The sequence below is a fragment of the Bos javanicus genome, chromosome 18, assembly GCF_032452875.1.
Source record: "Bos javanicus breed banteng chromosome 18, ARS-OSU_banteng_1.0, whole genome shotgun sequence".
Classification (NCBI taxonomy): domain Eukaryota; kingdom Metazoa; phylum Chordata; class Mammalia; order Artiodactyla; family Bovidae; genus Bos; species Bos javanicus.
This window is the reverse complement of record NC_083885.1, coordinates 47,367,419-47,384,437: the sequence shown is the minus strand read 5'-3', so window position 1 is coordinate 47,384,437 and position 17,019 is coordinate 47,367,419. Positions and strand designations below refer to the sequence as shown.

General features: G+C 39.1%; 1 protein-coding gene across 9 annotated transcripts; it reads right to left on the bottom strand.

The window, feature by feature from the left end:
• Positions 1 to 4,071: 4,071 nt before the first annotated feature.
• On the bottom strand, positions 4,072 to 16,987 carry ZNF829 (zinc finger protein 829). Of its 9 annotated transcripts, none has more exons than XM_061386057.1 (5): positions 16,849 to 16,987; positions 15,765 to 15,838; positions 12,935 to 13,061; positions 12,537 to 12,632; positions 4,072 to 6,704 (listed from the first exon to the last, which is right to left on the bottom strand). In XM_061386057.1, exons 2-5 carry the CDS (start codon positions 15,795 to 15,797, stop codon positions 5,725 to 5,727), a joined length of 1,236 nt encoding a protein of 411 aa, XP_061242041.1. In that variant the 5' UTR covers positions 15,798 to 15,838; positions 16,849 to 16,987; the 3' UTR covers positions 4,072 to 5,724. The 9 variants fall into 9 exon arrangements, with proteins under 9 accessions (XP_061242041.1, XP_061242036.1, XP_061242040.1 ...); XM_061386052.1 differs by lacking the exon at positions 16,849 to 16,987 and adding an exon at positions 16,428 to 16,813; XM_061386056.1 differs by lacking the exon at positions 16,849 to 16,987 and adding an exon at positions 16,495 to 16,813.
• Positions 16,988 to 17,019: the final 32 nt, after the last annotated feature.

Here is a 17,019-nt window from a genome sequence, read left to right as displayed (position 1 = left end):
GACAAGACAGAACCAAGGAGTAGACGCTTGCCTGACAAGGGGAATTCCTCCTTCCAGATTTTTCAGGAGGTGGTGATCACTGCAGGCAGCTTAGAACCTACTCACCTCACCAGGGAAATAAGTTTGAAAGTAGCAATGAGTTAGGAAGGCTACTGTGCTGGAACAGAGCTGAGTGAGCCATGTATTTCTGGATATGCTTGATGGGACTTTAAAAAAAAAACAACTTTTTTTTCTTTTATGGCTGCATCACAGGACATGTGGGATCTTAGTTCCCCAACCAGGAATCAAACTCAGCCCCCCACAGTAGAAGCTCAAAGCTTAACCACTGGACTACCAGGGAAGTCCCTTCCTGAGAGTTCTTGAACTCTAAATAGAAGTAATATATCCATTTATCACAAGTGCATACAGAGTGCTTACCATGAACCAGGCACTGTTTTTTGTATTGGGGATAGCAAGCAATGCCAAAGCAAGAGAGTTCCAGAAAAACATCTATTTCTGCCTTATTGACTATGTCAAAGCCTTTGACTGTGTGGACCACAACAAACTGTGGAAACGTCTTAAAGAGATGGGAATGCTAGACCACCTGACCTGTCTCTTGAGAAATCTGTATGCAGCTCAGGAAGCAACAGTGAGAACTGGACATGGAACAACAGACTGGTTCCAAATAGGGAAAGGAGTACGTCAAGGCTGTATATTGTCACCCTGCTTATTTAACTTATATGCAGAGTACATCATGAGAAACGCTGGGCTGGAGGAAGCACAAGCTGGAATCCAGATTGCCAGGAGAAATATCAATAACCTCAGATATGAAGATGACACCACCCTTATGGCAGAAAGTGAAGAAGAACTAAAGAGCCTCTTGATGAAAGAAGAAAGTGAAAAAGTTGACTTAAAACTCAACATTCAGAAAACTAAGATCATGGAATCTGGTCCCATCACTTCATAGCAAGTAGATGGGGAAACAGTGGAAACAGTGGCAGACTTTATTTTGGGGGGCTCCAAAATCATTGCAGATGGTGACTCTAGCCATGAAATTAAAAGACACTTGCTCCTTGGAAGAAAAGTTATGACCAACCTAGACAACATATTAAAAAGCAGAGACATTACTTTGCCAACAAATGTCTAGTCAAAGCTATGGTTTTTCCAGTAGTCATGTATGGATGTGAGAGTTGGACTATAAAGAAAGCTGAGTGCCGAAGAATTGATGTTTTTGAACTGTGGTGTTGGAGAAGACTCTTGAGTCCTTTGGACTGCAAGGAGATTCAACCAGTCCATCCTAAAGGAAATCAGTCCTGAGTATTCATTGGAAGGACTGATGCTGAAGCTGAAACTCCAATACTTTGGCCACCTGATGCAAAAAACTGACTCATTTGAAAAGACCCTGATGCTGGGAAAGATTGAAGGCAGGAGGAGAAGGGGACAACAGAGGATGAGATGGTTTGATGGCATCACCGACTCGATGGACATGAGTTTGAGTAAACTCCAGGAGTTGGTGATGGACTGGGAAGCCTGGCGTGCTATAGTCCGTGGGGTCGCAAAGAGTCGGACACGACTGAGCGATTGAACTGAACTGAATGATTGGTTATATTGAGCATCTTTTCTTGTGTTCATTGGCTATCTGTATACTATCTTTGGAGAAATGTCTATTCACGACCTTTGCCCATTTTTTAAAAACTAATTTTTGGCTGTTCTGGGTCTTTGTTGCTGCTTGGGCTTTTTTCTAGTTGCAGTGTTGGGGTTACTCTCTAGTTTCATTGTTTGAGCCTCTCATCACAGTGGCTTCTCTTGTTGCAGAGCACAGGCTCTAAGGAGCAGGCCTCAGTAGTTGTAGCTCCCATGATCTAGAGCACAGGCTCAATAGTTGTGGTACACGGGCTTAGCTGCTTCAAGGCATGTGGGATTCTCCTGGCTTAGGGATCTAACCTCTATCTCATCCATTGGCAGTCGGATTCTTTACCGCTGACCCACCAGGGAAGCCCCTGTTTTTTATATTGCTTTTGGAATTCTTTATATATTCTAGATATTAATCTCTTATCAGATATATGATTTGTAGACATTTTATACCATCCAGAAAACGAAGATCATGGCATCCGGTCCCACCACTTCATGGGAAATAGATGGGGAAACAGTGGAAACAGTGTCAGACTTTATTTTTCTGGGCTCCAAAATCACTGCAGATGGTGACTGCAGCCATGAAATTAAAAGACGCTTACTCCTTGGAAGGAAAGTTATGACCAACCTAGATAGTATATACACAAGCAGAGACATTACTTTGCCAACAAAGGTTCGTCTAGTCAAGGCTATGGTTTTTCCTGTGGTCATGTATGGATGAGAGAGTTGGACTGTGAAGAAGGCTGAGCACCAAAGAATTGATGCTTTTGAACTGTGGTTTTAGAGAAGACTCGAGAGTCCCTTGGACTGCAAGGAGATCCAACCAATCCATTCTGAAGGAGATCAGCCCTGGGATTTCTTTGGGAGGAATGATGCTAAAGCTGAAACTGCAGTACTTTGGCCACCTCATGCGAAGAGTTGACTTATTGGAAAAGACTCTGATGCTGGGAGGGATTGGGGGCAGGAGGAGAAGGGGACAACAGAGGATGAGATGGCTGGATGGCATCACTGACTCAATGGACATGAGTCTGGGTGAACTCCGGGAGTTGGTGATGGACAGGGAGGCCTGGCGTGCTGCGATTCATGGGGTCACAAAGAATTGGACATGACTGAGCGACTGATCTGATCTGATGAATTGTCTTCTCATTCTCTTGACAATCTCTTATTTTTTCCTCACCAAGAGGTATGTGGGATCTTAGTCCCCCAACCAAGGATCAAACCTTCACCCCCTGCATTGGAAGATTGGCACGGCAACCACTGGACCACCAGGGAAGTCTTTTCTTCTATGTTTGAATTTAGTTTGCTTTCATTTTTCTGACATTTTGTCTTACATATTTAGTTCATTTATTAGTGATTTCCTGATATCAGCAAGCCAATACATTAAAAAATTTTTTTTAATTCATGTATGGCTGTGCTGGGCTTCCCTGGTGGCTCATACAGTAAAGAATCTGCTTGCAACGCAGGAGATCTAGGTTCGATCCCGGGGTTGGGAAGATCCCCTGGAGGAGGGCATGGAAACCCACTCCAGTATTCTTGCCTGGAGAATCCCCATAGACAGACGAGCCTGGCGGGCTACAGTCCACAGGGTCGCAAAGTATCGGACAAGACTAAGCACAGAAGCTGGGGACATGGCTGCGCTGGGTCTTCGTTGCTGCAGGGGTCTTTCTCTAATTACAGGGAGCAGGGGCTACTCTAGTTGCCATGCTTAGGCTTCTCATTCCAGTGGCTTCTCTTTTTTCAGAGCACAGGCTCTAGGGTGCACAGGCTTCACTAGTTGTGGCGCACTGGCTTAATTGCCCTGCAGCATGTGAAATCTTCCTGCTGCTGCTAAGTCACTTCAGTCATGTCCGACTCTGGGCCAAAGATAAAACCCTTTTCCCCTGCACTGGCAAGTGGACTCTCAACCACTGGACCACCAGGAAAGTCCCAGTCTATACATTTTAATCTAAATACAGATCTAGTTGCCTGCCAACCCTCAAAAGTTTTTCTACATAAGGTGCTTGTATGCTTGTGTGTGTGTGCTTAGTTGCTTAGTTGTGTCTGATCTTTGCTACCTCACGGACTGTAGCCAGCCAGGCTCTTGTGCCCATGGGATTTCCCAGGCAAGAATACTGGAGTGGGTTGCCATTTCCTTCTCTAGGGCATCTTCCCAACCCAGGGATTAAATCCACGTCTCCTGCTTGGCAGGTGGATTCTTTACCACTGAGCCACCAGGGAAGCCCCAACATTTGGAGGAGCATTGTCAATATTTATTGTTATCATATTTTAATTTTTTCCCATTCTGGAAAAGAATATGATCTACAGATTTTCTGAGAAGGAAGTGATTATTAACAATATTTCATGTCTTTCTCTTTTTTGACAATTGGGTTTTCAACTATTCTTGACAAATAGGTTTTTTGCTGGGTATGAGATAATTGTGCAGCATGAAGTACAAGGTGTTAATGTAGGCTTATTCACCCATTCTTTGTCTCTGAGTTTTCTTAGTGTTTTTTTTTTTATACTTCATGTTGAATAAGGAGTAAGTGTTGCTAAGATGCTTTTTTGCAAACATTACAGCCATAGGTCCTTTTTTCATTATAAATTCTTTGATATAAATTATGATGAAACATGGTAAAAGTCCTTTCCATAAATAATAATGTTGAAAATATTAATGTTAATTTTGGATAACTACCAGCTACATTCTTACTATATGTTAGTAAGACTCCCATTTTTCACTTAACTCAAATGAGTTAAATCCTTACAACAATCCAACATAACCATCATTAGTAATTATACAAAAAAAAGTATAAAGCAACACTTTTTCTAAACTGTTTACATATTTGGTTGTATGTGCACATGCATGTAAAAAACTTAAAAAAAAGGTTTCAATGGATAAAAATAAATTCATAATAGTGATTATGAGGGAATTGGGGATTATTGGCAATTTTTTACAGGGAGAAAATATTCATTAGTTATTTCAACATTGAAATTAAATGTTTTGAAATTTCAAACAAAAAAAGTACTAAAGTTGCATTTAGAAGGCAACTTCTGTAACTACAAAAGTTTAAACAGGCACCAAAATATTTATCAGTAGTTATTTAGCAAAATGAGAGTCAACCACAGAAAAGATTATGACACCATTAAAAATAATAATACATAAACATCTGTACTTAAATAGTAGCGTGATAAAAGCAGGTTATGGTACAACATGTACCATATGTACAACATGTATATCATGATTATATGAAATAAAGCCTGCAAGGATATACTATGATAATTTGAAAGCAGTCATTTCTGTTTCACAGGCTTATAAATCTTTCTTTGTGCCCTCTGTTTTTTTTTTAACAACAAGAAAATACTAACTTAACAAGCTATCTTCAAATACAAATTTATAATTCCACCATGAATTCAAAGATAGCCTATGCAACACAATTTACAGTGTAGGATGATGTAGGCCACAGAAATAGAAAAGATGGTCCTAAAACATAGAATTTTGGGGACAGAATTTTTTGAGGGAAAAGGGGGTTTAATTTAGACCTTGAATTCACATTATTAAATACATTTGATTAATGTTATACATAAAATTACAAACACATTAGAAAAAATAGTGTTAACAGTGTAATGGGTTGAACTATATTGGAAGTCCAACCCCTGGTATGTTAATGTGATAGTACCTGGAAATAAGGTCTCTGTAGATAAAATCAAGTTAAGATGAGGTCCTTATGGTGAGCCCTAATCCAATATGACCTGTGTCTGTATAACAGAACAGATGCAGAGACACACAGAGAACGTAGTATGAAGATGGAGGCAGAGACAGCAGCAATGCTTCTATAAGCCGAGGCATGTCAAAAATTGCTGCTATAAGAAGCTAGAAGGGTGTGCAACAGATTCTTCCTGAGTCCCTAGAAGGAATCAAACTTGCCAACAACTTTGATTTTGGGTTTCAAGTCTCAAAAACTATGAGAGAATAAGTTCTGTTGTTTTAAGCCACCTTGTTTTGTGGTACTTGGTACTTCATTACAGCAACCCTAGGAAACTATTACACAGAAGAACCTTCAGTTTTTTCCCCTTGCTTTTTTTTGCATCACTTGTTTTAAAAATATTACTATCAAGTTTATCAAAAGGAACTATCACTTATCCATTATGAGTTCCTTCATGGCGGATGAGGTCAGAGCGACTACCAAAGGACTTCCCACATTCTTTACAGTCATAAGGTTTCTCACCAGTGTGAATTCTTTGATGACGAGTAAGGTTTGAGCCTTTATTAAAAGCCTTTCCACACTCATTACATTCATATGGTTTTTCACCTGTATGGATTCTCTGATGTTGAATAAGTTCTGAGCTCTGAATAAAGGCCTTTCCACATTCTTTACATTCATAGAGTTTCTTGCCAGTGTGAATTCTGTGATGGTTAGTAAGTGTTGAGGCACTACTAAAGGCCTTCCCACATTCCTTACACTCATAAGGTTTCTCACCAGTGTGCATTCTGTGGTGCTGAATAAGCCTTGAATGTTGAGTAAAGGCTTTCCCACATTCCTTACATTCATAAGGTTTCTCACCGGTATGAATTCTCAGGTGTGGAAAAAGTTGTGAACTCTTAGTAAAGGCTTTTCCACATACTTTACATTCATAGGGTTTTTCACCAGTGTGAATTCTCTGATGATCATTAAGGTTTGAGCAATAATTAAAGGCCTTTCCACATTCCTTACATTCATAGGGTTTCTCACCAGTGTGAATCCTCTGATGTTGAGAAAAATACGAACTACAACTAAAAGCCTTGCCACATTCTTTACATTCATAGGGTTTTTCACCAGTGTGAATCCTCTGATGTCGAGTAACAAGTGAGCCACGACTAAAGGATTTCCCACACTCCTTACATTCATAGTTTTTTTCAGCAGAATGAATTCTTTGATGTTGAATAAACTGTGAGTTTTGATTAAAGGCCTTTCCACATATTTTATATTCACAGGATTTCTCTTCATTAATAGTTTTTTGATGTGGAATGAGAAATGTTGGCTGATAAAAAGTGGGTAGGTCTTCATGGGTAAATATTACTTGACTAAAATGTCTCTTCTTTAGAGATAATAACTTGGTCTCACACATGGATTCCAGATCTGAAAGAAAACAAAAAGGCATATGCTTATTTTTCTTATTCTGGGAAAGGTTAAACTTCTGAAAAATGCAAAGATTAAACTGAAAATAATATTTGGGAAAGTAAACAGTTAGATAGTTCTCAAACATGGGTAAGCAATTTGTAAAATTGTTAAGGAAAGCACAGACATTAAGGAGAGGCAATAGAGGAAGCTGAAGAGAACCTGGTGGGGATCAGAATCACCTGCAACTTCAGCGAGTCCACATTATTCAGGGCTATCCTCCACATTATATAGTGATTCTAAGCATATATACATTTATATAAGCACATACTCACAGAGCACCATACTATGTCTTGTAATTTGTGGATAACTGTCATGCTTTCAGGACTACTGAGGAATAAATGTGTTGAAATGTATAAATGGGGATAGTGGAGGGTTAGTGACTTTAAGCAAAGGGTATATTGTTGGCAAATTCACATTGGGGGACAGCCCACAGCAAGTCTAGGGTGCTGAATGAAACTGGTGAGAATGGTAGACAGGTAAATCACTTCTGTGAATAGAGCCTGGTACATGTTGGGGATGCAGTGAAAATAGTTTGCTTTCGAATTCTGTGATGCTGATGCCAGGACAGAGAAATGGAATCTTCATGCCATGGCAGTCACTAAGAAGGGAGGTAGCTTGAGTGTAAGAAAGAAGAGAATAAGAATGAAACAGTCTCTGTGAGAAAAGAGGATTTTCCACCACTCTGCATTATATCTGTTAATGACCATGAAAACACTGTAAGTACTGATTTGGGATTTACAAATAAATTTCAGTGAGTAAATGAATTCATAAATATAGAATTTGTGACTTAATGAGGGACAACTATATTTTTTTTAAAAGGGGGCATAATTTCTGTTAAAAATGGCAGACTGTAGGTATAAGTTTACCAATGCTTTTCACGAATCCATAAGAAAATTACACTAAAAGCTTAACAAAGGGAAAGGAAAACCCCATGAGGATAAAAGATACTGGAGAAGAAACAGAACTTGGAAACTGGAAAGTCAATGGATGAGTGATAAGTGACTGCAGACCACAGAATACTAAACAAGCTCCAGTGGGTGAATTCCACAGTATTGATTCATGGTGCAAATCCCTTCAAATACATAAGAACTGGAGGCATCAGGCACTTCTAATAGCAGAGTGCAGAGCAGAGTAAAAGCTGAAGGATGAATTCAAAGAGTGTATCTCCTCCCCATCCCACAGGAAAGGATGATTATAGTTTTCCATTCTCAAAGAAAACTAGAAATCTAGAAAAATGGAACCAGAGAAAATCTGGAGTCAGGAACATCCAGCATAGGCAGGGACATTGGTACTGAACTGGGCAGAAAGAATTAACAGAAAATATACATACTTGTGATATTAAAAAAAAATGTATTTGGTCTTTGTTCCCAGCTTCAAAAACCACTGGACTATCTTTCATTATTCACAACAAGGGTCTTTTGATCATATCTGACTTTATGATAAAGAGGTGATTCACAGTGGATCCTTTGTTTCAAGGGATGGGGCTGGTCACACTTGCCTAAATAATGACACTCCAGTAAAATACTTGGAAGGATTGGAGGAAGCTTCCTGGTTGGTGAACTAATCTATGTACCAGATGGGTACAAGGTCAATAGCACAAAGAGTGGATAAGGAGAAGTAAAATTATTTTTGTATGTGACTGTTACCAGCATAAAACATACTGTTACATTTCTGAAAGCCCCATGATAACTACAAAGAAGACACCTTATAGAAGATAAACAAAAGAAAAAGAAAGGAGTCAAAGCATATCAATACAAATAAAGAAAGAAAATGAAGGCAGCAAGGGAGGGAAAGAGGGACAAAAGAACTACAAGGACAGAAAATAATAAAATAGCAATAGTAAGTTGTTACTTATTAACAATAACTGTAAATGTAAATGGATTAAACTCTCAAATAAAAAGAGAATGGCTGAATGGAGAAAACAATACCGTAAGCCCCCTACAGACAAACCTTCAAGTTGCAAACTTTAAAAAATGCAAAAGTACATCTTTCACATGTCCGATCACATAACTCACGTGTCTGGTGTACACTGTCACGTGTGTGCATCCTCTACAAGTGGTTGTGCTTGTGTATATTTTACTGTATAGTACTATAGAGTGCAGTAGTACAGTATCTTTATTTCAAGCCCAGGATGTCCAGAAGCAAGCATAAAAGCAGATGGTGAAAAAAAAATAATTAAATAAATAAATAAAAAAGCAGATGGTGATACCAGCCACATTAACAGAAAAAAAGGATAAAAAATTTTAAGATAATAGGATAATCCTATTAGATAAGAATAAGATAATAAGATATTATCCTATTCCTTCCAGACTACCTTTTCCACTAGACAAATCATTTGCAATTTACCAATCTTTTTAAATTTAATATCTAATTTTAAGAGAACTTGGTCCCTAATGAATAGCAAATAATAAGTGAAACAAAGGTACATTTCCCCAGATAATTAAATAATCCTCAAGTGAACAAGAAAAATACACTGGTATGGCACTGGAAAGACATTAAGTATTTACCCTTTTGTATGATTTTCAATTGTAGATAGATACTCAAAAATGGGGCATATGTATACCAGTTTAAGTAGTAACAGATGAGAAAGGCAATACCATTTTATACTTTCACCAAGAATGCATAAGAATTTCTAAGTCCCCACTCACAGCTGTCGTTATCCAGCTTCCTACTTTTCCATGATAGCAAGTGAAAAGTGATAATTCATTACTGTCATTATTTGCATTTGTAATTATTAAGTGTCAACATCTGAAAGGCTTATTAATTAGCATTTTAACCTCATTAACCTTTATCAGTATTTTTATTGGGTCACTAACTTCTTCCTATTAATTAGCAACTATCTTCCGATCTACTCTGCATTAAATTTATCTATTTTGTCCTTCATTTAACAGAAATTCTTAATTTTGATGTATTTTCAGTTCATGATTTTGCTTTATAGTTTGTACTTTTGGAGTTTTATTTATTTACTGACTTAAATAGCATTTAAAGGAAAAAGGGGAAAACAAAAGTTTCAAAACTACAGTGTAATGCCCTGTTGCTACTGCTGCTGCTAAGTTGCTTCACTCGTGTCTGACTCTGTGCGACCCTATAGATGGCAGCCCACCAGGCTCCCCTGTCCCTGGGATTCTCCAGGCAAGAACACTGGAGTGAGTGTAATGCCCTATTAAGTATGTCTAATAAACACTTTCTTTCTAATATACATTAAAAGTACTGTAAAGGAGGCAATTTTACCGAAGGGCAATGTCACTAGGATATGTGGACTATAGTTATAAAAGAAATTTTGAAAAATACAGGTGCTCATGGAAAAGAATAAAGGAAACAATGTCAACACAGAACAGTGAGCAGGTTTTTTAAAATGCTATAGTACCATTCTAGTATGGTATTCAGACAAAGGTAGACAAGCAAATGGAACATAATAAAGACAGACTTATAGATATGGCAACACATGATTTATGGCAAAGTTGTCTTATATAGAGAGAAAGTCTTTCCAGTAGACCTTGCTGGGTTCAACTGCATATTCACAGGGGGGAAAAAATGAAATTTGACTCCTACCTCATACTACATCAAATATCAGCTCCAAGGAGCTGGAGATCTAAATGTAAGAGGTAAAGCAACAAAGCTACTAGAATATAAAACAGGAAGTATTTTCATGATTTTGGAGTAGGCAATGAATCCTACACAAAACACAAAAAGCAACAATTATAAAGGAAAAGATAGGTAAGCTTGTCTTCTTAAAATTAATAACATCAAAAGACAACACTAAGAGAATAAAAAAGGAAGTGATAGAGGTAGATATTTACAAAGGCTCATATTCTGACTATACAAAGAGCTCCTTCAAATCAGTAAGAGAAAGAAAGACAACCCAATGAACAGAACCAAGAAACTTAAATGGGCAAGTCACAGAACACACACACATGCACATAAACATACCACAGGATGGCTAACATTAAAAGGTCTGGCAATATCAAGAACTGGCAAGAATGCAGAGCAATAGCAACATTCATATTGCTATTGGAAATATAAATTGGCGTAACCACTTTGGAAAACTGGCATTATTAAAACTGAACCAACACATATCCTGTTACCTAGTAACTCCATTCCTGTGTATACACCAAAAAGAAATGTGTATATATATGCACCAAAATATACGTACACAGATGTTCACAGCAGAATTATGTAAAACAGCTAAAAACTGGAAAACAACCCAATAGTCAGTAGTAGAAAGGACACTTAATTTATAATAATTAGCAATACAGAATAATGTAAAATATATCCATAGAATGGAATACCACATTGCACTGAGAATGAACCAACATTAGCTATATGCAATAAATGCATGTATATTATCACCCTGCTTATTTAACTTATATGCAGAGTACATCATGAGAAATTCCGGGCTGGATGAAACACAAGCTGGAATCAAGATTTCTGGGAGAAATATCAATAACCTCAGATACATAAATGACACCACCCTTATAGCAGAAAGTGAAGAACTAAAGAGCCTCTTGATGAAAGTCAAAGAAAAGAGAGTGAAAAAGTTGACTTAAAACTCAACATTCAGAAAACTAAGATCATGGCATCTGGTCCCATCACTTCACGGCAAATAGATGGGGAAACAATGGAAACAGTGACAGACTTTATTTTTTTGGGCTCCAAAATCACTGCAGATGGTGACTCTAGCCATGAAATTAAAAGATGCTTGCACCTTGGAAGAAAAGTTATAACCAACTTAGACAGCATATTAAAAAGCAGAGACATTACTTTGCCAACAAAGGTCCGTCTAGTCAAAGCTATGGTTTTTCCAGTAGTCATGTATGGATGTGAGAGTTGGGCTATAAAGAAAGCTGAGCGCCAAAGAATTGATGCTTTTGAACTGTGGTGTTGGAGAAGACTCTTGAGAGTCTCTTGGACTGCAAGGAGAGCCAACCAGTCCATTCTAAGGAAATCAGTCCTGAGTATTCATTGGAAGGACTGATGCTGAAGCTGAAACTCCAATACTTTGGCCACGTGATGCAAAGAACTGACTCATCTGAAAAGACCCTAATGCTGGGAAAGATTGAAGGCAAGAGAAGGAGACAACAGAGGATGAGATGGTTGGATGGCATCACTGACTTAATGGACAGGCATAAGCAAGCTCCGGGAGTTGGTGATGGACAGAGAAGCCTGGTGTGCTGCAATCCATGGGATTGCAAAGAGTCGGACACAACTGAGCAACTGAACTGAACTGATATGCAATAACATGGATGATGTATCCCATGAAGTTGAGAAAGAAAAAAGCATAAGTACTGTATGATTCCACTTACATGCAACTCAGAAACAGGCAAAAATTACTTCAGAGAGTTAGAAGTCAAGATAGTGTGTATTTTTCGGGAGGACAAAGAGGGGAGTGATTGGGAAAGGGTTCTGAAAATTACAGCTAGTAATTTTCTGGAAAGTAGATAAAATGAAAACCAGTAGATAAAATGATAAATTGGAAAAGAAAACACAAATACACACACACACACACACACACACTTCTTAGGGTGGGAATATCTACTCTTACATAAGTCTAAATGCAGCATATCCAATGAAGGAATAAAATCTAAAAAGTGGGTAGAATAACTGCCTTGGAAATGAAGAAGGAAGGCATTAATACTTGCTACGTTGGACAGAGAAAAAAGTATAAGAGGAAAAAAACCAAGATATATCTTTTATGGAAGAGGCCTTGGGTTTTTGTAGGGAGTTTCCTGATAACATCCTACAGGTAGTATCTCCTCAGGCTCTACTCCTGCACTATCATCTCTTGCTTACCTGAACAAAGGCCTCTGGTCAGTTCTCTGTCAATCATCCAGGGCTCTTTTCCTTGTTCCAAAAGGGAGATCACAGCCGGTTTAGAACTAGAAAGTCCTGATCACAAGAAAAGACACGGGACATGGTTATGCTGTTGGTGTCCCAGAAATCAGATCCAGTCCTTTGGTGATCAAGAGAGATGCCACTACAGGAAGGACGAGAGAAAAAATGAAGATGAAGCTTCAGCCATATCCCAACAGAGCTGCCCATTTCCAGCTCTCCCATTCCATTCCAACTCAACCATTCCTTGGGGGACAGAGAGCAGGAATTTAGCTGGTTACCTGGAATGAGTAATTCACAGTGGAGAAAGGAGACATTCCCAAGAGCAGACTCTGAATTGGGGGGACAGTCATCCTTACCCACTGAAACCAGGTTGCTGAAATTCTCCAACATCACTTCTTTGTATAAATTCATCTGACCAGAGTCCAGGCATTCCCATTCCTCCTGAGAGAAGTTTATAGACACGTCCCTGAACATCATTGACCCCTGAAAATAACACACATGCTTTCACAATGGAAGGAGAGAAGAAAATGATGGTAGTAAATGAGATGATAGAGAGCTCTAGAGAAAAGGACAGATTATTAAGCAAATTGAAGGAGCTGGATCCTATTACATCAGCCAAGCCATATCTGCTATGTACAGAGGGATCTGTCTAGGAGTGTGCAAATAGAGTGGACTTTTCCAATGAGATGAAATAGCAAGCCTGCAGCTCAGTGCCTGGCCACAGTAAAATCTGCATAAATAAGAGTCCCTTCCCATGTTCCCTTTAAGCCCTAAAAGAGGGGGAAATGTGATAGACTTTAAAAAATACTTTATGTTATATTTTGGAGTAAAATTTCAGAATATCAGGGAAAAACAGAACTTTTTAAAACCTTGTGTGGATCACATTAAAAATTTTCAGAAATCGGAATGGGAATGGATGACTCAACAGCACTATTTAAAATAAGAAAATGAAATGATCCCTTTATTTTTTAATTAATTAATTAACTGCATGTGGGATCTAGTTCCTTGACCAGGGATCAAACCTGGGCCCCCTGTTTTGGGAGTGCAGAGTCTTAGCCACTAGAACACTAGGGAAGTCTCTAATTCCTTTAATATTACAAAGGACAACAAATTTTGGCAGAGAATTCAATACTCAAAGTTAATATGAAGATTATATACCAAGCAATATTAAATACCAAGCTAGTATGAAAATTAGCTCAAGACAATTCTAGATTCATAGAGAATGAATGTTAAATTTTCTCCTGTCCAGCTTTTCTTGGGAAGGTACTGGCTTATGTGTGCCATCAAAACTAGAGAATAAGCAAATGAAAGGTATTATATTCAGAAGCTAGGAAACTAACATAAGAATGGTGAATGAAGTCCAGTATAATTGTAAAAGGCAAGGCCCAGGATAATATCTGGGAGCAGATCCAGAGACTAATACCTAGGAATAGGAGGATAAAGGACTATGGGAAAGAAATGGACTACGGAGCAGAGAAAGGAGTTCAGGTTAAGGAAACAAAGCAGCTTAGGACTGTATGTCCTCCTTTTCACAATGCAAGCTTCTAGCCTGAAGTAAGCCTAAGATCAGAGAACAGGCTTTAAATAAAATTTGCACATTATTACACTCAACCAGAGAGTGTAATTACTAAAATAAGTCTGATCTTGTGACTGAAAATAACCAAAAAATACTGAAGAGTGATCAAAAAAATTTTAGAGACTGCACAAGCTTTTATCCAGGGCAACAAAAAAATTAGCCATAGAGTTGAGAGTGGAAATTTTGGGAAAAAAGTATTCTTTTCCTTGCTTCCTATGAAGTCCTGCTTATTTCAGAGTGTTGGTTATAAGTTGATTTGGTTTTTCAGGTACACAGTCATGTCATCTGCAAAAAGTAATAATCTTACACCCTCTTTTCTAATTTTTAACCTAATTTTTCCTTTTGTTTAAGTGCTTTGGTTAATGCCTACAGAACAATGTTAAATAACATTGGTAATGGTGTGTACCCTTGTCTTTCTCTGATTTTACTGGGAATGTTTCAGATATTTCCAGATCAAACATTAGGTTAGCTTCTGAAAACAAATTTCAATGTATTCCCCACTGCAGTATACTACCTCCCTAGAATATTAATATTGGGCAATATCTTCAATATAGAGCTGGTGAGTATAATTAGAGGTTGATGGGAGAGGGGAACCAGATGCTCTGTTTGGGCTTTGGCACAGGAGAATGGATTGGAAGGACTCAACTCTTTCTGAAGAAATTCAGATAGAAAGGCCTTAAGCTTATTTGAGAAGACTGATTCTCTTCTTGATTTTCTTTGCCTCTGTACCAAACACACATTCTTAAAATTGAGAGTTCTAAACTTAGTTCCATAAGAACTGAATTTCAGCTCCAAATTTATACCTTGTGAAGATAGTATCCCTATTCTGACTCTTATACCTGGGTACACTCTAATACTCAAAAAAAAAAAAAAATAACGTGATTGATAGCCTTGTGATTGGTGAGTTCCCCAAGATGAGACATGTTGAAACATAAATGAATAAAGATATTTTTGTTTCTTCTAGTTAGAAGGAGACTCCAAAATTCTAGCTGCCTGCCAGCCCTCCACCCCCTTCCTGAGATAAAGCAAAGACTTCATGTCTCATACAACTGATTTGAAGAATAAACTATAACTCATTCATGAAAAAAATAATATGTACCTTTGAAAAATTGTATTTACAAAGATCATTTGATGACAGAGGAGAATACTTTTTTGGCCTGGAGAATTCCACAGACAGAGGAGACTGGCAGGCTACAGGCCTTGGGGTCGCAAAGAGTCACACATGACTGAGTGACTATCACTCAAAATGGTAAATGAAGTGTAATTTGATTTTGGAAAAACAACTAAAATACACAAAAATATTAACACTGGTTTTTGAATAGTCCTATTTTACTTTTTTCTTGGTAATTGTTTTGAAACTCTCTAAAATAGTCATGCTTTTAAAGTCATAATAAATATTGCCTTTAAAAAGAAAAAAATTTGACAAACAGAAGTGGAGCCGTTTTCCAAATAAGTAAACATTAGGTATATGGGAGTTACTGTGCTTCAGTAGCAGGCTCAACTACCCTTTTCTCCAGTAGGAAAATCATAGGAACTTATCATCAAATGATATACCTTTATTAAGCATTAACTTTCAGAAGACAGAAAGCAATGAGGAAATCCCAACATACCTTGGACACTGTTTGCATAAGTTCATCATGCATTCTTTCCTTCTCTTTTGAGCCTCACCTGGAGAAGGGTAGAACTGGGAGAGTAGAAAGTAAGGGTAAGACACTGGTCAGGTCACAAGTCAGCCCCAGCCCAGCCCCATCCTCATCCCCACCCCTCAGTACACACAGGTAAAGGAGATCAGAGGAAAATGGGGTATCCCGTCCATTCCCAGTGTCTCAGAAGAAAGCTGCGGTTACTGCTGTTGAGGACTCCAATCAAACCAAACTTCACAGAGGTTTCCTAAGAACTGAACTCTGGAGTAACAACCGCACAGCTGATCAGACTCGTACATTCCGCACGTGCGTGCATGCTTAAGACGCTTCAATCGTGTCCAACTCTGTGCAATCCTATAGCTTGTAACCTGCCATGCTCCTCTGCCCAGGGCATTCTCCAGGCAAGAATACTGGAGTGGGTTGCCATGCCCTCTTACGATCTTCTTGACCCGCGTCTTAAGGGATCGAACCCGCGTCTCTTAAGTCTCCTGCATTGGCAGGCAGGTTCTTTACCACTAGCGCCACCGGGGAAGCCCATACATTCTGCACAGTCATACTTAAGAGAACACAAACTGCACATCCTCACACACAGAGTCAAACGTGGTAACACAGACACAATCGCTAACTCACCACAGGACGCATAATTACACTCGCACAGTTGCAGGCACCCCACTGTCTTGGTGTTACGAGCACGTACTACCATAGGGACACATAGTCACAATTCCACAATGACAGGCATCCTATATCTGCATACGAGTCGCATAACTTTCCCCCTTCTCACTCCATTCCGCCAGCACAGAAGCTCCGTATAGGTCTCCAGTTTCTTCAATTTAGACCTTTCGGGTCCTCTGAGGTCCGAACCTGCACAGCTGAACCAGGTCCCCAGGGGCCCACGATCTCTGGCCTCACGAATCTAACGGTCCCGCCAGGCGTGATGAAAATTTCGACTTCCCGCGAGAAGAGTGACAGGCCGCCAGGCCCTCTGGGAAATGTGGTCCAGAGTTGTCCCCACGGCCGAATTGATTCCTCTCAGCGCCCTGCCTGGACCCACCCGAAACGACTGCTCCTTCAATTCAGAGGTTAGCCAGGTCTCGGAGTTGCAATTCGAGGTATCTCAGCACGCTGGGGCTCAGCTACCCGATAGGACCTGGCTCACCCCCTCCTCACACAGGAAGCGCCTGCTCCTTTCTGGCCGGAAGTTGACTCCGGCCGCGGGACCTTC